This window comes from Bufo bufo, chromosome 9 (assembly GCF_905171765.1).
Source record: "Bufo bufo chromosome 9, aBufBuf1.1, whole genome shotgun sequence".
Taxonomy (NCBI): domain Eukaryota; kingdom Metazoa; phylum Chordata; class Amphibia; order Anura; family Bufonidae; genus Bufo; species Bufo bufo.
The window spans coordinates 107,419,638-107,441,449 of NC_053397.1; the positions used below are offsets into that span (position 1 = coordinate 107,419,638).

General features: G+C 41.4%; 1 protein-coding gene across 1 annotated transcript in view; it reads left to right on the forward strand.

The window, feature by feature from the left end:
* The window catches only part of PRG4 (proteoglycan 4), a 181,890-nt gene that overhangs the window by 151,282 nt on the left and 8,796 nt on the right, over positions 1-21,812 (forward strand). The window contains exons 21-25 of the mRNA XM_040408297.1: positions 10,342-10,443; positions 10,944-11,066; positions 11,208-11,609; positions 19,437-19,595; positions 19,734-20,519. Coding sequence (XP_040264231.1) covers positions 10,342-10,443; positions 10,944-11,066; positions 11,208-11,609; positions 19,437-19,595; positions 19,734-20,519 — 1,572 coding nt within the window. The remainder of the gene's footprint in view (positions 1-10,341; positions 10,444-10,943; positions 11,067-11,207; positions 11,610-19,436; positions 19,596-19,733; positions 20,520-21,812) is intronic.

Here is a 21,812-nt window from a genome sequence, read left to right on the forward strand (position 1 = left end):
CGTTCAGACAAAACGCTGGCCGCCGGGCAGGCCAGCACCTCCAAGGCATAAAAGGCTAGCTCTGGCCACGTGGACAATTTGGAGACCCAGAAGTTGAATGGGGCTGAACCATCAGTCAGTACGTGGAGGGGTGTGCACAGGTACTGTTCCACCATGTTATTGAAATGTTGCCTCCTGCTAACACGTTCCGTATCAGGTGGTGGTGCAGTTAGCTGTGGCGTGGTGACAAAACTTTTCCACATCTCTGCCATGCTAACCCTGCCCTCAGAGGAGCTGTCCGTACCACAGCTGCGTTGGCGACCTCTTGCTCCTCCTCTGCCTTCGCCTTGGGCTTCCACTGGTTCCCCTGTGACATTTGGGAATGCTCTCAGTAGCGCGTCTACCAACGTGCGCTTGTACTCGCGCATCTTCCTATCACGCTCTAGTGTAGGAAGTAAGGTGGGCACATTGTCTTTGTACCGGGGATCCAGCAGGGTGGCAACCCAGTAGTCCGCACACGTTAAAATGTGGGCAACTCTGCTGTCGTTGCGCAGGCACTGCAGCATGTAGTCGCTCAGCCACGCACCAGTGATGGGCCCGAGCTGCTTTGGGTGCCACCCCGCTGTGAACATGCTTCATCCTCATCCTCCCTCACCTCCTCCTCATCCTCGTCCTCCTCGTCCTCCAGTAGTGGGCCCTGTCTGGCCACATTTGTACCTGTCCTCTGCTGTTGCAAAAAACCTCCCTCTGAGTCACTTTGAAGAGACTGGCCTGAAAGTGCTAAAAATGACCCCTCTTCCTCCTCTTCCTCCTGGGCCACCTCCTCTTCCATCATCGCCCTAAGTGTTTTCTCAAGGAGACATAGAAGTGGTATTGTAACGCTGATAACGGCGTCATCGCCACTGGCCATGTTGGGCCATTGAGGGCCAGGGATCGAGGGTGGCTAGGTGGGAATTTACGCTTTCTCTCAAATGTTTGTGAGATGGAGAGCTGAACGCTGCCGTGTGACATGGTTGAGATGCTTGGTGACGCAGGTGGTGGTGTTGGTGGTACATCCCATGTTTGCTGGGCGGCAAGTGCCAACGTCCCTCCAGAGGCCGAGGAAGAGGCCGAGGCGGCGGCAGCAGCAGAAGAGGCCGAGGCGGCAGCAGCAGAAGAGGTAGCAGGGGGAGCCTGAGTGACTTCCTTGTTTTTAAGGTGTTTACTCCACTGCAGTTCATGCTTTGCATGCAGGTGCCTGGTCATGCAGGTTGTGCTAAGGTTCAGAACGTTAATGCCTCGCTTCAGGCTCTGATGGCACAGCGTGCAAACCACTCGGGTCTTGTTGTCAGCACATTGTTTGAAGAAGTGCCATGCCAGGGAACTCCTTGAAGCTGCCTTTGGGGTGCTCGGTCCCAGATGGCGGCGGTCAGTAGCAGGCGGAGTCTCTTGGCGGCGGGTGTTCTGATTTTGCCCACTGCTCCCTCTTTGTCTTTTGCTACGCTGTTGGCTCGGTCTCACCACTGCCTCTTCCTCCGAACTGTGAAAGTCAGTGGCACGACCTTCATTCCATGTGGGGTCTAGGACCTCATCGTCCCCTGCATCGTCTTCCACCCAGTCTTGATCCCTGACCTCCTGTTCAGTCTGCACACTGCAGAAAGACGCAGCAGTTGGCACCTGTGTTTCGTCATCATCACAGACGTGCTGAGGTGGTATTCCCATGTCCTCATCATCAGGAAACATAAGTGGTTGTGCGTTAGTGCATTCTATCTCTTCCACCCCTGGGGAAGGGCTAGGTGGATGCCCTTGGGAAACCCTGGCAGCAGAGTCTTCAAACAGCATAAGAGACTGCTGCATAACTTGAGGCTCAGACAGTTTCCCTGATATGCATGGGGGTGATGTGACAGACTGATGGGCTTGGTTTTCATGCGCCATCTGTGCACTTTCTGCAGAAGACTGGGTGGGAGATAATGTGAACGTGCTGGATGCACTGTCAGCCACCCAATTGACTAATGCCTGTACCTGCTCAGGCCTTACCATCCTTAGAACGGCATTGGGCCCCACCAAATATCCCTGTAAATTCTGGCGGCTACTGGGACCTGAGGTAGTTGGTACACTAGGACGTGTGGCTGTGGCAGAACGGCCACGTCCTCTCCCAGCACCAGAGGGTCCATTAACACCACCACGACCATGTCCACGTCCGCGTCCGCGTCCCTTACTAGATGTTTTCCTCATTGTTACCGTTCACCACAATAAGAAAAATATTATTCGGGCCAATGTATTGAATTAAAATTCAGGCCTTTTTTTACAGACACCTAACACTGTCTGGCTATCTATTTAGGTACCGTATTACACTAATACAGGCACACCAGTAATGACAGATTTAGCTGAAGATAAATGTGAGGCCTATTTTTTAGGCGTTGGGTGACAGGAATACGTTTAATCACAGAATTAGACTTGTATCTGCACTGTAGCGTGTGTGTTAAGTTTTTCAGAATGACCCTATCAGCACCTTGAATCTAATATACCCTTTGAGGGATAGATTTAAAGTAGGCCTGATACAGCAGAAACCACTAATTTTGAGAATGGCAAATTTGGGAATTGTTTTTCAACCCAGAACAAAAACTGTGCTTTTACGGTCACTAAAAATAACTTGACCAGCTAAAACAGTACTGATTTGGAGGAATATAAATGTCAGGCCTATTTTTGAGGCGCTGGGTGACAGGCTCAACTTGCCCCTGATGTAGTATATGGCTAAAAAATACCCACACTATTGATGGTTAAACGCACTTGGGTGACACAGGCTCAGCCTGCACCTGATGTAGTATATGGCCAAAAAATAACCACACTATTGATGGTTAAATGCACTTGATGAAAGCTTGACCCTGATGTAGGATATAGCAAAAAATAATAACCACACTATTGATGGTTAAATGCACTTGGGTGACACAGGCTCAGCCTGCACCTGATGTAGTATATGGCCAGAAAATAACCACACTATTGATGGTTAAATGCACTTGATGAAAGCTTGACCCTGATGTAGGATATAGCAAAAAATAACCACACTATTGATGGTTAAATGCACTTGGTGGTAGCTTGTGCTGGCGCACCACAAGCCACAAAATGGCCGTCGATCACCCCAGAAAAAAGTGATATAAAAATGCTCTGGGCAGCCTAAAAAATGTGAGCAATTGAATATCAGCACTTCAATGATCCACAGCTGTAGATCGATCACTGAATGAAGTCTTTTGGAGGAGTTAATCTGCCTAATCTCGCCCTAACGTCGCAGCTGCAACCTCTCCCTACGCTTGTATCAGCAGAGTGACGTGCAGCGCTACGTGACCCAAGCTTATATAGAGGCTGGGTCACATGCTGCACTGGCCAATCACAGCCATGCCAATAGTAGGCAAAGCTCTGATGGCCTCTTGGGGCAAGTAGTATGATGCTTATTGATTGGCTGCTTTGCAGCCTTTCAAAAAGCGCCAAGAAAGCGCCGAACACCGAACCCGGACTTTTACGAAAATGTTCGGGTCCGTGTTACGGACACCCCAAAATTCGGTACGAACCCGAACTATACAGTTCGGGTTCACTCATCCCTACTTATGAGTATATACAGTTGCAAGAAAAAGTATGTGAACCCTTTGGAATGATATGGATTTCTGCACAAATTGGTCATAAAATGTGATCTTATCTTCATCTAAGTCACAGCAACAGACAATCACAGTCTGCTTAAACTAATAACACACAAAGAATTAAATGTTACCATGTTTTTATTGAACACACCATGTAAACATTCACAGTGCAGGTGGAAAAAGTATGTGAACCCCTAGACTAATGACATCTCCAAGAGCTAATTGGAGTAAGGTGTCAGCCAACTGGAGTCCAATCAATGATATGAGATTTGAGGTGTTGGTTACAGCTGCCCTGCCCTATGAAAAACACACACCAGTTCTGGGTTTGCTTTTCACAAGAAGCATTGCCTGATGTGAATGATGCCTCGAACAAAAGATCTCTCAGAAGACCTACGATTAAGAATTGTTGACTTGCATAAAGCTGGAAAGGGTTATAAAAGTATCTCCAAAAGCCTTGCTGTTCATCAGTCCACGGTTAGACAAATTGTCTATAAATGGAGAAAGTTCAGCACTGCTGCTACTCTCAATAGGAGTGGCCGTCCTGTAAAGATGACTGCAAGAGCACAGTGCAGACTGCTCAATGAGGTGAAAAAGAATCCTAGAGTGTCAGCTAAAGACTTACAAAAGTCTCTGGCATATGCTAACATCCCTGTTAGCGAATCTACGATACGTAAAACACTAAACAAGAATGGATTTCATGGGAGGATACTACAGAGGAAGCCACTGCTGTCAAAAAAAAACATTGCTGCACGTTTACAGTTTTCACAAGAGCACCTGGATGTTCCACAGCAGTACTGGCAAAATATTCTGTGGACAGATGAAACCAAAGTTAAGTTGTTTGGAAGAAACACACAACACTATGTGTGGAGAAAAAGAGACACAGTACACCAACATCAAAACCTCATCCCAACTGTAAAGTATGGTGGTGGGGGCATCATGATTTGGGGCTGCTTTGCTGCATCAGGGTCTGGACGGATTACTATCATCGAAGGAAAAATGAATTCCCAAGTTTATCAAGACATTTTGCAGGAGAACTTAAGGCCATCTGTCCACCAGCTGAAGCTCAACAGAAGATGGATGTTGCAACAGGAAAACAACCCAAAGGATAGAAGTAAATCAACAACAGAATGGCTTAAACAGAAGAAAATACGCCTTCTGGAGTGGCCTAGTCAGAGTCCTGACCTCAACCCGATTAAGATGCTGTGGCCTCAAGAAAGCGATTCACACCAGATATCCCAAGAATATTGCTGAACTAAAAACAGTTCTGTAAAGAGGAATGCACGCCTGATCTGCAACTACAGGAAACGTTTGGTGGAAGTTATTGCTGCCAAAGGAGGTTCAACCAGTTATTAAATCCAAGGGTTCACATAATTTTTCCACCTGCACTGTGAATGTTTACATGGTGTGTTCAATAAAAACATGGTAACATTTAATTCTTTGTGTGCTATTAGTTTCAGCAGACTGTGATTGTCTATTGTTGTGACTTAGATGAAGATCAGATCACATTTTATGACCAATTTGTGCAGAAATCCATATCATTCCAAAGAGTTCACATACTTTTTCTTGCAACTGTATACACACTGATTCAGAGCAGCCGGAGTACCACACTGTAATGCAGTATGTGATAAAAGATTCTATGGTGCACCTGTAAAAATTGACTAGCAGCTGTTTTGGGAGTTGTGCTTTCTTCAGACTCCTCAGAAAATAAAGCCTCTGAAGGCCTTTTTTTGGTAATTTCTGTTCTGTTTTTTATCCATGACAGGTCCTGACTAATATGTACTCCCAAGAATCTGAAACTTTGAACTATCTCCACGTTTCCACCATTATTGCTAATGGGATTTGGCCCCACACTGCGTGCCCACCATGAAGAATTTGCCCCCACACTGCACCCCCTGAAGTGATTTGCCCCCCCACCCCCCCATAAAGTAATTTACCCCAACACTGCCCCCATTACATAATTTGCCCCAAGTAATAATCTGCCCCCACACTGCCCCACGTGAAGTGATTTGCCCCCATTTAATAATAATCTGCCCCCACTGAACTGATTTGCTACCAAACTGACCCATGTCCTCCTCTGCCCCCCCAAAGTTGGTACACACAGAAAAAAAAAAAACACAATTAAAAGATAATACTTACCTGTGTCCGGCATGGTGAGGCAGGCGCGCATTCTTCATTGTCCTGCGTCCCTTCCGGCACAGGTGTGCTATGACGTCATCACACACGCCTACGCTGTGATTTCACTACCGCATAGGCCTCAGACCTACAAGGCCTGAAGCCTATGGCTATGATCGGCGGCGGGGCAGGGAACTATTCGCTCCCGTGCCTCGCCGCAGTATGTGGGCGTTCGGGTCAGCGTTGGACCCCCCAGGGATGCCGGGCCCGGGGCTACCGACCTGAACACCCCTATTATAATCCACCACTGGGTGTGGCGGGTGACTTACCCCATCAGACTGGTGTGACCTGATGCGGCCCACACCCGCTGCACCCCCCTCGCAATGCCACTGCGTAATTGTAACATTTAAAATCACATTTGGGTTTGGGACCCGTGCAGGGATTTTCTTCATGTCTAGTTCTAACGCTTTGGCTGCAGCAATTAATTGGGTTAAAGGGGTCACATGCCATTCAGGTTTGCAAGCTTTCAGCTTAGCCTAGAGGGCGGGTCGAAGCCCCTCCATGAATGCACATGTCAACAGTTTTTCTCCCATGTTTCCAGCTTGATCCCAACCCATGTCGGTCCAGATAGTCCTTAGTCCTGCAGCATAAGTCTCTACAGTCTCCTGAGGACCCTGTACTATGTCTTTAAGACTTCAGGAACTTACTTCCTCCCTTGTACATGCCTATTCTGTAAAAACCCTGACAAATTCAGTCCCAGACTGTAAAGCCTTGACCCAGTCTCTAGTCATAATATCCATGGGGACATTTCTGTGTTCATTCATATAGTCATTCACCATTTGATGTTGTGACTCGCCCATCTTCAGAAACATCAGATCCTTCAAGTCAGTCCACATAGCCCCATAACTTCACCTGTATCTGTTGAAGAGTCCTAGAAGTAGACATAAGGCTCGTCAGAGGGTCGGGCAGTCGGGTCAAAAGTCTGAGTTGGTCTTTCGGACTCCAGGGGTGGTACTCAGTCACACTGGCGTAAAGAAATTCAGGTTCCTGATTCCGGCTGGTCGCTCCAATGACATGTCCGGGTGGTCCTGAGGTTGTATCAGATCCTCCTCCCGTTGCCCCCTGTTGTCCTGTTGTGGGTCTGGGTAGGATGCTTGTCTTAGTCAAAACAGGGTAGCGTCCTACAGGTCTGTGGGGTCGGGGGGCACCACAGGCTCGACATGCTTCGGCCCAGTCTGGATTCTGATTGCCACAGACATTATAAGTCCATCCTGCCAGTCCATTCCCTCTTGGAGGTCTAGGGGCAGTTGGATATAAAGAAGGTCGCTCGTCAGCGTCATTGTCTTTTGATTATACAACAGTCTACCTCTGACTACTTCTTCTTGCCACCCCTCAGTTTCAACTTCCCCTGCCACTTTAACCCAGGTATTAACTACTTCTTCACATCCATGATCCTTTATCCAACCACAATGTGTCCTTCTGAATCTTTCCCAAGTATCCACATTCAAATTTCCATGCTTCATTCCTTCTTCAACACCCTGTCAATATTTTTCAAACATTCTTTTTCTTCCCTCTCTTTGACTAACTAAAGTCTTAGCTGTTTTGTTACTCTCTGGTATACTGGAATTGTTCCCCATTTTGTATGTCAATCTTTTTCCACAGAAAGTTAAACAATTATTCAGATGTCCATTTCCCTCAGTTTCCTCAGAATTTCCCCACTATATTTACCTAGTGTATTCTGTTACTGAGATTCTTAACCAATCAAAACCTTCTTATATCTGCAAATCCCGGACCAGAACGTCCAATTTGTCGGAGACCAGATGAAGTGTCCTTTAGTCGAGCCCCATGTTGAGCACTAAGTTTTTGTTAGGGAAATATCCCTTTATCCTATAATTGTTGGAATCCAAATGAAAGGGATTCGAGCGCTCAGGGAAACTGACACAGACATTGGATGTGGCTAGATCAGATTTCACAATGTTATGTGCTGTTCAGCGGTGCAGTTATATGTTCTAAAGCCTTTGTGGCGTGTATTAGTGGCAAAAGAATATATATATTTGCCATTCAGCGGTGCAGTTATATGTTCTAAAGCCCATTTTGTCGTGTATTAGTGGCAAAATAAAAAATATATTTGGCACTTAGCGGTGCAGTTACATGTTATAAAGCCCTTTTTGTCGTGTATTAGTGGCAAAAGAAAAATATATTTGCTGTTCAGTTGTGCAGTTATACGTTCTAAAGCCTTCTGTGGCGTGTATAAGTGAAAAAAAATAAGGGCCTATTTGCCATTCAGTGGTGCAGTTATATGTTCTAAAGCCTTTTGTTGTGTGTATTAGTGGAAAAAGAAATATATATTTGCTGTTCAGCGGTGCAGTTATATGTTCTAAAGCCCTTTTTGTCACATATTACTGGCAAAAAAATATATATAATATGCCATTCAGTGGTGCAGTTATATGTTCTAAAGCCTTTTGTGGCGTGTATTAGTGGCAAAAGAAAAACATATATGCTGTTCAGCAGTGCAGTTATATGTTCTAAAGCCTTCTGCGGCATGTATAAGTGGAAGAAAATAAGGGCCTATTTGCCGTTCAGTTATATGTTCGAAAGCCTTTTTTTGCATGAATTAGTGCCAAAAAATATATATTATTTGCCGTTCAGCGGTGCAGTTGTATGTTCTAAAGCCTTTTGTGGCGTGTATAAGTGGAAAAAAATAAGGGCCTATTTGCCGTTCAGCAGTGCAGTTATATGTTCTAAAGCCCTTTTTGGCATGTATTAGTTCCAAAAAACTAATATATTTGCCATTGAGGGGTGAAGTTTCATTGTACTACAGCCACAACCATTTACAATGTGTATTAATAGGATAGATACGTTCGTCCTATTAGCCGTTCTGTGGTGAATTGTGATTGCTGTATTTATTTTTTTGGGGTGTATTAATAGGAAAAAGAATACGGGAAAATTGATGGGTGATTGTAGACCTCTTTTTGCTGTTTGGACCGAATTATGTCGATTAGCCATTCAGTGGTGAAATTTTTTTGTTAAACAGCCTTTTTTGGGAAAAATTTATGGGTGATTGTAGACCTCCTTTTGCTGTACAGACCGAATTACGTCAATTAGCCATTCAGTGGTGACTTTTTTTGTGAAACAGCCTTTTTTGGGAAAATTGATGGGTGATTGTAGACCTCTTTTTGATGTATGGGACCAAATTGCGTCGATTAGCCATTCGTTGGAGAAGTTTTTTTGTGAAACAGCTTTTTTGGGAAAATTGATCGGTGATTGAAGACTCTTCTGTATGGACCAAATTACGTCGATTAGCCACTCAAAGGTGAAATTTTTTAGTGAAACAGCCTTTTTTTGGGAAAATTGGTCGGTAGCTGTAACTATGGTCAAAAAAAATATATGTCCGTTACGGCCCACTAGGTTAATGTGGTTCCTGCCCAGCCACACCAGCAACTTGGGTAGGTAACGCCACTTCCGCCTTCACGTTCTCACACTGTTGGTCCTACCTCCTCATCCTCCACCGTGTCCTCAGCCTCTACTGCAGGGACAATTGAATACGGATGGATTACTAACCAAATGCTGACCGAGTGAAGGCGGATGCTCAACAGATCCGTTTTTTGGGAGTTATTTTTCTGACGGATCAGGGGAAGGGCAAAATAATCAGTGACATCAACACAAACTTATACTGCTGACACCCTCTCCACTCTGTCGGGGGGGGGGGGGGCTCTACTTGTATAAGCGTTTAATAGAACAGGTTCTGCAGACATCTATGTGGAATCAGCTGATGACGGTGTAAAAGGAGTGTGCTTCTTCTTGGCGCTAACATCGACCTGTAAGGCTGAGTTCATACTTGAGTTATTTGGTCAGTTTTGGCCCCATGTCTGCCCAAATAAGTGAAGTGTGCAGTGATTCTAAGAGCGATGCCTGTTATCTGCATGTCATACTGACCCACAGTAGAATTTCACCACCACAGCAGACTCCCTATGCGTGTTACTGCAAGGCATAGTGTTCTACACCACTATAAAGGCTCTCTGCAGCCAGGAAATAGTCATTTTTTTAATGCGATTCACTGCAAATAAATCCGGATCGAACCAATTTTTTTCAAAAAATTTGTCGAACCGGCCTAAACGAATTTTTCTAAAATTTGCTTATCTCTACTTATAATAAATAGCTATTATAGTTTATGTAAATGATTTTCTTTGATTGATATATATTTATATATATATATATATATATATATATATAATTATAGTTATTAGTAAAATCTTTATTTTATTAAAGGGACTTTCTCATGTTATAAAGTTGATGAAATATGCCACTACTTTATGATTGGTGTGGGATCTTAGGGATCCTAATAAATCCTGAGAATGAATGGGTGCAGTAATAGTTAAGTGCTTTGTTCTCTTCTATGTTTTTCCAGCACCCCTCACTTGTGACAGTGACACCGCTCTGTAGGGGAAAAATAGTAAACGGGTTCAGTGCTTAACCAACACTGCATCCCCTTAATTTTCAGTGTTGAAGAGATATACCATCTTTTTATAAGATGGGAAACCCTTTCAATCTAATTCCTATCCAGTGATATTGCCAATAATTGTGTTTTGATTTGAAACCATGAGATGAAAATTGTAATGACATCTGAGTTTTCCACCAGAGCCATCAAAACCTGGAAAAGAAAAGAACCGGAAAAAGAAGCCTAATCCAAAAGGAAATACAAAACTAAAAAAGAAGATTGACTCAGAAGAAGAAAGACAAGGTAATAAAGGGTTAGGATTTTTATGTTGTTTTTTTTTTTAAATGAAAACCGTGTATAAAACAGATAGTAGCAAGTTCTGGCAAGTTCTGTAATTTCACAAATTTGGGGAACAGTCTATTTTCGTAGTGGCCAACCTATTTCACTAATGGAGTTTCAGATGTAGTCCTTGACTCCATTATTTGCCGGTATATTGCATTTAATGTCTTGTGTCCCGTTTCAGCAAAGAGGTGGCCAGACTTGCAGTTATTGTTAATTAATGTGCATTTAAAATAAAGAAGCAGATCAGTGAGAATAAATTGGAGTTTCTATATTCCTTGTTCACTAAAAAAGAGGGTGACAGTGCACATGGATAATAAGCGGCAGGGACTACTGGTTGATCACGTGGGTTGCCTGTTCTCCACCACTGCCCTGAAGAATTAGGTAGTGTAAGCTGGCAGCTTTACCTAATACATGCACTTAAATTTGTAACTTTTGCTATTTTATTTAATCACTGATTTTAGAAACAGTGGAGAGTGCATTCTCAAGTTCTTCCCAGTCATCATCCTCACATACTAGAAGTAAATCTACCAGAAGGTTAACAGGCAAAAACAAGAAAAAACTTAAAGACAAAAAGAAGACTCCTGGTAAGAAAGGGCACACATTGTGGTAACATACACTTACTGTAGCTGTACTTGTAATAATCATATGGGAATGCATCTAAATTTTTTATAAAAAGGAAATGCGAGATGTATACTATTTTAACATATTTTTTTTTCTTTAACAAGACATACCAGAAGATCCATTAATGCCACCAAAAACAAAAAAAGACAAAGGGTCACCTCCAACCCCTGTACCCACATTTAAAGATGAAGGTTCTGGAGATGATGGCAGTGGAATGGACTTTTTGTCAACAACTACCCCAACAACAACTGTCCACTCAACAACCACATTATCACAGACTACAAGGGAAAAAAATCAGACTGAAGGCACAGTAAATCCATCAAAGTCAGCAACAAAAATTCCTGATGTAACTTTAGACAATGGAAGATCTACTACACCGAATATTCAGCCAACCAAAGAAGGACCTGAAAAAACCACAAATGTGATGAATGCCTCCACTCAAAGTCCAATAGCAGAGGATACAACCACAGGAAAAGACATGACAACAGATACTACACTTCAACAAAGTAAGATTCTTAAATACACAACTGCAATTAATGATTTGGGAGCACCAGCTATTGTAACACATACTGTAGCTGGAAAAATAAATGAGGTAACCACAGTGTCATCACCAGATGATGGACCTACTGTGAAACAGCTGGACAATGATACTGTAGGCAAAGACATAACTAGTTCTCTGAATCCTCCAAGTTTGATGGAGATGGCTGCAACAGAAACAATTGATGGTAAAAAAGGTATAGAAAGTACATTAACCCCAAGAATTACACAACTTAAAACAGACAGTGTATCAAATAATGAGACACCCGAAGAAGCAAAAGAGGAAATGTCACCATATCCTATAGCTAGATATAATACTGCAGAATCAACAGCAAGAACATCCATAGTTGTTGAAAGCACAGCCAATACAGTGTCTGAAAAAGGCAATGCAGAAGATATGAAATCTACAATGGAAGAAATGAGAGGATTTATACAAACAACTCCATCAGGAGTAAATAAGCAGTTGATCAGTCCTGAAGTCACACAAACACCCACACAAAATGAAACAATGCAGAAAATGCAATTAACTGAAGAGAACAAATCCCCTTCTGTAGAACCTGGTTCCACCAGCATGTTTAACATGGCTACAGAACCTACCGATACTGAACATAAATTAAGTACAACAGTTTCAGATGAAATGCATAAAACTGAACAATTCAATACTTTAGCTGAGGCACAAAATATACCACAAGGTTTGACTGAAGGTTCATATGATTTACCACCTGCTACCACTGATGCAACAGAATATGCTTCTAATCGATTGCTGGTTTCTGCTAGAGCATCTCATACGACCCCTTCCAATGATGTGTCTTCACCAGCATATTCTAGAGTTTCAACAAATATAATTTTGGAAAGCTCTACATGGACAAGATTGAAGGACAGCATAATTTCTACAGAAATAAATACAAATAATATTTTAAGTACTTTGATAACAACAGAGCCAAGTCAAGAGCCAAAAACTGAAACAGACAGAAATACCCATAGAGAGGAAAAGATAAGCACGTTAGACATACTGGATAATGTAGAAACAATCCCATCCAAGCAACCAGCTTATACTGGAACTCAAAATATCAATGAAAAGCAAATTACATCACAGTCAATAGGCAAAGTCTTACCTAACACCACCTCTGCTAGTATCAATTTTAATACATCACCATCAATAGCTAATTTGATAATCACATTGTCTGAACACCTCAGCATGACCACAGCAGAAAACATGTCAAACAATGCTTTTAGCGCAGCAAGCTCGGAGCAATCTAAATCAATGACTGAGGAAATGCACTTACCAACAGGCAGGGAACTACATTCAACATCTGAAATGTTGAGGAAAGAACAAACATTGGTTGATACAACATCCATGCAAACCACATTAACACAGAGTACAGGGCAAACAATAGGAAGCGAAATTACTAAGAGGACTGTCAGTGACATCACTGCTATAAGTCTAACAGAGGTTAAAACAAGCTCCAATATAGGAATAACTGAAAATACAGTACAGAGCAGGTCAGAGAGTGATTCCACTACTGAAAAGACAATACCAATTACTTACACATCAATTGTTACCAAATCTGCAGAAGCTGAAAAAAGTACAGTTATATTACATAGCGCTCCACTTCCAATGGAGTTAAGTACACATGAGGCACCAATGGAAGCATCTGATGACAACATACCAGGAACTAACACCTCCCCCCCAACTATCACAATGTCTAAAGATGTCACAGTTTCAGATGTGAGGCCTATAGGGACCACACTGAATACTGTAGAAACAATTCCAATTGAGCCATCAATTTTTACTGATGCTCCAAATGTTAATGAAAAGCAAAATACATCAGAATCAATAAGTGACATATTCCCTGACACTATAGATCCAGAGGCCACTACTTTTAGTATCAACATAAATACAGTACCATCAACAGCTAATACAAGAATCACAGAGTCTGAAAGACTCATTAAGACCTCAGCAGAAAACATATCAAACAATACTTTTACTGCAGCAAGCTCAGAGCAATCTAAATCAGTGACTGAGGTGACACCCTTAACTACAGTGAGGGAGGTACAGTCAACATCTGAGACGCTGAGGGAAGAACAAACATCAGTTGATGCAACATCCGTAAAAACCACAATAACACAGAATACAGGGCAAACTGTAGGAACAGAAATTACTAAGGGGACGGTCACTGACATCATTGAAACTGTAGGTCCAACAGAGGTCAAAACAAGCTCTGACATGGCAGTAACTGAACATACAACACAGAGCAAGTCCGAGAGTGATTCCACTACTGAAAAGAAAATACCAATTAGTTACACATCATTTGTTACCAAATCTGCAGAAGCTGAAAAAAGTACAGTTATATTACATAGCGCTCCACTTCCAATGGAGTTAAGTACACATGAGGCACCAATGGAAGCATCTGATGACAACATACCAGGAACTAACACCTCCCCCCCAACTATCACAATGTCTAAAGATGTCACAGTTTCAGATGTGAGTCCTATAGGGACCACACTGAATACTGTAGAAACAATTCCAATTGAGCCAATTTTTACTGATTCTCCAAATGTTAATGAAAAGCAAAATACATCAGAATCAATAAGTGACATATTCCCTGACACTATAGATCCAGAGGCCACTACTTTGAGTATCTACATAAATACAGTACCATCAACAGCTAATACAAGAATCACAGAGTCTGAAAGACTCATTAAGACCTCAGCAGAAATCATATCAAACAATACTTTTACTGCAGCAAGCTCAGAGCAATCTAAATCAGTGACCGAGGTGACACCCTTAACTACAGTGAGGGAGGTACAGTCAACATCTGAGACGCTGAGGGAAGAACAAACATCAGTTGATGCAACATCCGTAAAAACCACAATAACACAGAGTACAGGGCAAACTGTAGGAACAGAAATTACTAAGGGGACGGTCACTGACATCATTGAAACTGTAGGTCCAACAGAGGTCAAAACAAGCTCTGACATGGCAGTAACTGAACATACAACACAGAGCAAGTCCGAGAGTGATTCCACTACTGAAAAGAAAATACCAATTAGTTACACATCATTTGTTACCAAATCTGCAGAAGCTGAAAAAAGTACAGTTATGTTACATAGCGCTCCACTTCCAATGGAGTTAAGTACACATGAGGCACCAATGGAAGCATCTGATGACAACATACCAGGAACTAACACCTCCCCCCCAACTATCACAATGTCTAAAGATGTCACAGTTTCAGATGTGAGTCCTATAGGGACCACACTGAATACTGTAGAAACAATTCCAATTGAGCCAATTTTTACTGATTCTCCAAATGTTAATGAAAAGCAAAATACATCAGAATCAATAAGTGACATATTCCCTGACACTATAGATCCAGAGGCCACTACTTTGAGTATCTACATAAATACAGTACCATCAACAGCTAATACAAGAATCACAGAGTCTGAAAGACTCATTAAGACCTCAGCAGAAATCATATCAAACAATACTTTTACTGCAGCAAGCTCAGAGCAATCTAAATCAGTGACCGAGGTGACACCCTTAACTACAGTGAGGGAGGTACAGTCAACATCTGAGACGCTGAGGGAAGAACAAACATCAGTTGATGCAACATCCGTAAAAACCACAATAACACAGAGTACAGGGCAAACTGTAGGAACAGAAATTACTAAGGGGACGGTCACTGACATCATTGAAACTGTAGGTCCAACAGAGGTCAAAACAAGCTCTGACATGGCAGTAACTGAACATACAACACAGAGCAAGTCCGAGAGTGATTCCACTGCTGAAAAGAAAATACCAATTAGTTACACATCATTTGTTACCAAATCTGCAGAAGCTGAAAAAAGTACAGTTATATTACATAGCGCTCCACTTCCAATGGAGTTAAGTACACATGAGGCACCAATGGAAGCATCTGATGACAACATACCAGGAACTAACACCTCCCCCCCAACTATCACAATGTCTAAAGATGTCACAGTTTTAGATGGGAGGCCTATAGGGACCACACTGAATACTGTAGAAACAATTCCAATTGAGCCATCAACTTTTACTGAAGCTCGAAATGTTAATGAAAAGCAAAATACATCAGAATCAATAAGTGACATATTCCCTGACACTATAGATCCCGAGGCCACTACTTTGAGTATCAACATAAATACAGTACCATCAACAGCTAATACAAGAATCACAGAGTCTGAAAGACTCATTAAGACCTCAGCAGAAATCATATCAAACAATACTTTTACTGCAGAAAGCTCAGAGCAATCTAAATCAATGACCGAGGTGACACCCTTAACTACAGTGAGGGAGGTACAGTCAACATCTGAGACGCTGAGGGAAGAACAAACATCAGTTGATGCAACATCCGTAAAAACCACAATAACACAGAGTACAGGGCAAACTGTAGGAACAGAAATTACTAAGGGGACGGTCACTGACCTCATTGAAACTGTAGGTCCAACAGAGGTCAAAACAAGCTCTGACATGGCAGTAACTGAATATACACTGAGTCACATTGTAAGTGTGACAGCAGAAAGTAAGTCTTTAACAGAAGATATTAAAAATCATATAGGAACACTTGCCACTGACATAACAAAAGTGGAAAGAATAGGTACGGAACCCTTACTTACATCTTCTGTACCAAACAGTCTTACAAATGGTTATTCCACTAGTGAAGGTCCTGACGGAAATGACGTTAAGATGACAACATATTCTAGCAAAATAACTACTAAATCACAAACTGCAGACATTTCAAACGAGATCCTTAGTCCAACAAGTTTAAATAATGTAGATTTAATTACTGAAAAGACAACAGCAATTAGTTACATAGCAATTGTCACCTCATCTGGAGAAGCTGAAAAAAGTACAAATCAGTTACACAACACTCCACTTCCAGTAGAGTTCAGAACATATGAAGCACCAAGGGAAAAAGATGGTGAAAACATACAAGGAACTAGTACACATTTCACAAATTTCACAATGTCTAAAGATGCCACAGTTTCACCAGATGTGATACCTACAAGCACCATACATAAGACCACAAATATACTGGTAGGAACTCTATTAACTGGCACAGCAAACACAGAGAAATTCCCTACACAAAGAGTAGAAGTAAGGGAAGGGACAAAGTCAACAGAAGCTCACCCAACTCCCACCAAAACGACAGAAGTTTTGTCTAAAGCTATAGAAGTAGATAATAAAACAGTTTCACAATTTACTGTAAAGGGACCTGATGAAAAGCCAGCTACGTACATACTCTCAACTGTAGTAGAAGGCTTGTCAACAGTAGAGAATGTAGAATCTTTCTCAGTGGAAAGAATTCATCTTGCACATACATCTAAAGACAATATAATAGCAACATCTAACACAGCACAAGCACTGCAGACCACAGACAACACTAAACAACAAAACACAGGTGGCATTCAGTCGACTGTATTTCCCAGTCAAAAAACTGCAATATATTTATCTACAACTGCTGAAGATATAGAAATAGGAAAAGGTACTACATCAAGTGAAAGCAGTCATAATTTATCCTCCAGGGAGCAGACCTTTACTCTTACTACAGCTCCAACAAACAGTAATAATATTTATAGCACTGTTTTCTCTGATAAAGAAGTTTCAGCTTCAGAAATTAAATCAGCAAATGGAAGACAGACAGAGAGAATGTATGAAAGCTCCCAAACACCAAAAGATGTTATAATAGAGAAAGAAAGCTTAGGTGGAACCACCATGCAAACTTCATTGCTCTCAGTTACTACAGACCACCATAATGGTGGCTCTACATACCCTACTTCATTACCCAATGACTTAAAGACAGATCAAATATTAACGCCATCTACAGTAGAAGAATCTAATAATCCTACAGTATCACTTACCAATGATATTGATTATACTCCAAAAAATCCCAATGAAACAGAGCACGAGAAGCAAACAGTAAGTGCACAAACTGTAAAAGACTCAGCAACTATCACATTAATGGGAATTACAGATATTCAATTTAATTTAGCTACATCAGACACACCAACACCCTCAGATGTTTCAGAATACCAAAAGCCAGATGTGTCACCTACAAATTCATTGCTTAAAGAAGAAACTAAACAACCTCTAAAGGAAATATTTTCTAGTGTAATGCCAGGTGATGGCACAACATCAAGTGTAAGAGCACCATTAACATTTAGCCAAAAAGATAAGTCTATAGATATCACATTGATTAATGTAGAAGAACAGCCTACACAATTAATTGAAGGAACTAGCACAAAGTTTCAATCTCCTGATGAGATAACTCATTCCCAATCTATCACCAATAGGGATGACAACATTGTCACTGGAAATGTAAGTTTAAGTAAGTTCCCAATAATAACAATACCAAATAGAAATAATGCATTGCAGCAAACAACACAACAAGTACTGGTTAAAACACAAGAAACAGTAGACTTAGCTTCAGTAAAAACATCAATGCATTATATAAGGCCCACTGAAGACCTATTAACTAGTTCTGACAGTATGAAAAGTATAACAGTAACCACTCTAGTGCCAAAAGAAACATTCACACATAGCATATCCAGCTCTTCTCCTTTTTTTGCCAAAATAACACAGATACAAAAAGACACTACAGCACTTACAGTGATTGAAACTGTGCATGCGACCCAATGGCCACACACTGAGGTTAGCACAGAGCAGTCTGAGAGAAAACCTTTTTCTACAAATGTAACTGACCCACCATTATCCAGTGCCACTATGGTTAGTAGCATGACTAGAGAGGAAGCAAGCACTACTCTACCAATTGTGACAAATGAGGAACCTATGCTAACCCATGTTGGAACGAACACAGTAGCAGAACAGCCATTAAGTGAGGAACAGATGTCAACAATTACTGAAGCTCCTACATTGTTTAGTACCCAAGACAGTGAGGAAACTAGTCTAATTTCAAGAATGTCTTTATCAGGAACAAGCAACCATGCATTTATGTCAAATGAAGATACTATAAAGCCAGAATTGGTTACAGGGGATACCAATGCAGAACTGGAAACTAGCATCTCCACAATAGTTGCAAAAGAACACATTGCCACTACTGAGGATGCTAATGTTCTAACTACTGTATTGGATAAAGATTCCAGTGATGGCCACTCAAACTATATGACGAGGAATGCAGAAGGAATTTTTATAATGGCAACTGAAAAAAACAAATCTTTGACAACACAACTCAGTAGCCAGGGAGATACAGCTACTTATGCTACTTCCTCGACAGCAGACCTGACAAAATCCACTGTAGCCACAACAAACAAGGATACACCAATGTCCACATCTTTTAAATTGTTAGACAAATATTACACAACTGGAGGGACTGCAGATTCTTCTAGAGCCAAGACATTGTCTATTATGGACACCACTAGAGCTCAGGGTTTACACATAGGGGAAACAAATAATGAAAATGAACAAGTAACCAGTGAACCTACTGAAGCGTTTTCAGCTACAAGAAAGGACTACTTACTGAGTACTCTTCTTGATATAGATACTAGCAGAATAAGGAATGCTTATGGACTGACACCTCTTGATAGCTCTGTAAGTCCAAAGTATTCACAACTTCCTTATATCACAAGCAGAAAACATGGATTTGAAGGTATTAGCTCTAGTAGGCAAGGTTGGGGTGGTAGTACTGACCAACATGTCCCTATAAATGCAGTTTCTGCCTCAGTAATTGAGCCTAATGTCACAAATTCTAAGCACACAAGCAAACATTTTACAAGCACATCATACATGAATTTACATGACCCTTCTTTTAATTTTACAGTGAGCAAATTGAAAACTCCCCAGGATCAAAGCACAGTCGATTCTAGTGATATAACTCTTATAACAGTCTCTGGAAAACTCCAGGGAACCACAAATACACTGTCCTTTAATAGTGAACCAGTGGATCCAACAAAACATACAGTTCCTATCACCTATGATGGTAAATATATCAGTTCTAAACAAGCGACTGGTACATGGCACAATGCAAATGTGCCTTCTGAATTTACAGATAACCCACTTGACCAAAGCACTGGCTATTTCATGGCACATACTAATATAATGCCTTTCTCTACCACAGCTACAACACAGAAAAGAGAACAAGCACAAACCATGGAAACAATAGCCTACAGTGATATCACAGTGATTACAGAATCAACTACACGGCATTCAGATCACACTACAAAAACCACCACAAAAGAGCCAAGTACTGAACCACAGCAGAAACCGACAACAGAGCAATTGGTCAAAGTAACAACGGAAAAATCTGAAGATGAATCTGAGATTTCTACAACAATGAGCACTGGTAATGACAGACCAACTACAACCAAAAGTATTGTTGTTCAAACAACTAAACATACAGATGAGGATGACACCGAGATGTCCACGAAGTCCATGCATCCAACAAAAAGACCATACCCTAGAGGTTTTCCTACGTACAAACCAACGGAACCTGAAGAGATGGAGAATACTAAATCCACCAAGCCTTCCACAACTAACCAATATCATGTTTGTGATTTGTTGAAAGACGAAGCAATAAAACTGAGAATATCAGATAATGACCTTCAACATATCATTGAAATATGTACTGAGATGCAGCAACAGTATCAGTATCCACTTGTAAGTACACCATCTCCAGATATAAAGCAGCCTAATGCAGATGATAGAAATATACCCGCCAGCTACCCACATCCGATAACACCTAACTGGAACCAACAACCAGGAACAAGAATCATTCAGATAGTGGAGGAAATATATCGGAGGATGAATAGTTCCCCAGTGATGAATATCACAGTAGTACATGGCTACACGATACATAAGCCATCAAAATGGTTATTGCTGCTTAATAAAATCAAAAGCTCAAATGGTAAGTACAATCTTCTATTGCTATCTTCATTTCTAACTTTTTCAAAATATTTTCACTTCATGTATCCTCCTTTTTCCATTTTTAGAGGTTTCAATGTGCATCAAGATATGAAATATAAATATGTATCTAGCTGAAGTTCATTCTTCTGTACCAGTTAACAGAAGTACAGATGACTAGCATTACTGGTATTCATTATATTCACTTTCCACACACTCTCAGCCGTTATCAATCCCAAGTTCAGAGCTTAGTTCATAGGAGTCTAGAGAGCATATAGCACAATGTTCCTTATATGAAAGGGGGCATGGCACCCCAGAAATACAGAGGAGCTGTGGGACTTCATTCACATTGTTAACCACAGAAAAGTCTGTACTGGATGTGACTGTTTATACTTCATATATCTATCATATCCTTTGTGTTACTGAGAAGCTCATTTTGCTTGACAGGTAAGACTCGGTTTAGGCTACTTTCACACTAGCGGTTTTCTTTTCCGGCATAGAGTTCCGTCACAGGGGCTCTATACCGGAAAAGAACTGATCAGGCATATCCCCATGCATTCTAAATGGAGAGTAATCCGTTCAGGATGCATCAGGATGTCTTCAGTTCAGTCATTTTGACTGATCAGGCAAAAGATAAAACCGTAGCATGCTACGGTTTTATCTCCAGCGAAAAAAATGGAAGAATTGCCGAAATCAGCATTTTTCTTCCATAGGAATGTATTCAAAATATTGGAATGCCAGATCCGTCCTTCTGGTCTGCGCATGCGCAGATTGGTAAAAATGTGAAAAAAGATACAAGACGGATCCATCTGTCCGCATGACAAGCGGAGAGATGGATCCGTTCTTGCAATGCATTTGTGAGACAGATCCGCATCCGGATGCGTCTCACAAATGCTTTCAGTCACATGCAGATTGGCGGATCCGGCGGGCAGTTCCGACGACGGAACTGCCCGCCGGATCACACTGCCGCAAGTGTGAAAATAGCCTTACATTGCATCATGAATTCTGTTTATAACTGGGGAATGATAGTCGCAAACCTTGATGAACCCATTGCTATCAAAACACTGTAAAGGGTGAAAACCGAGTCCCTGATGGAGACTCTCAACACAAATGTGAACAGAGCCCAATACTATTTCCTCATCTTTCTTAATTATTCATGATTCTATAAATCTTGCTGCCAATTAATAGTGATGAGCGGCATAGGCAATATTAGTTTTCACTATATTTTGCTTTTTTTTTGCATAATATTCGCATAAATTACCAAATTCTAGAATTCGTGATTTCCAGTCATTATTTT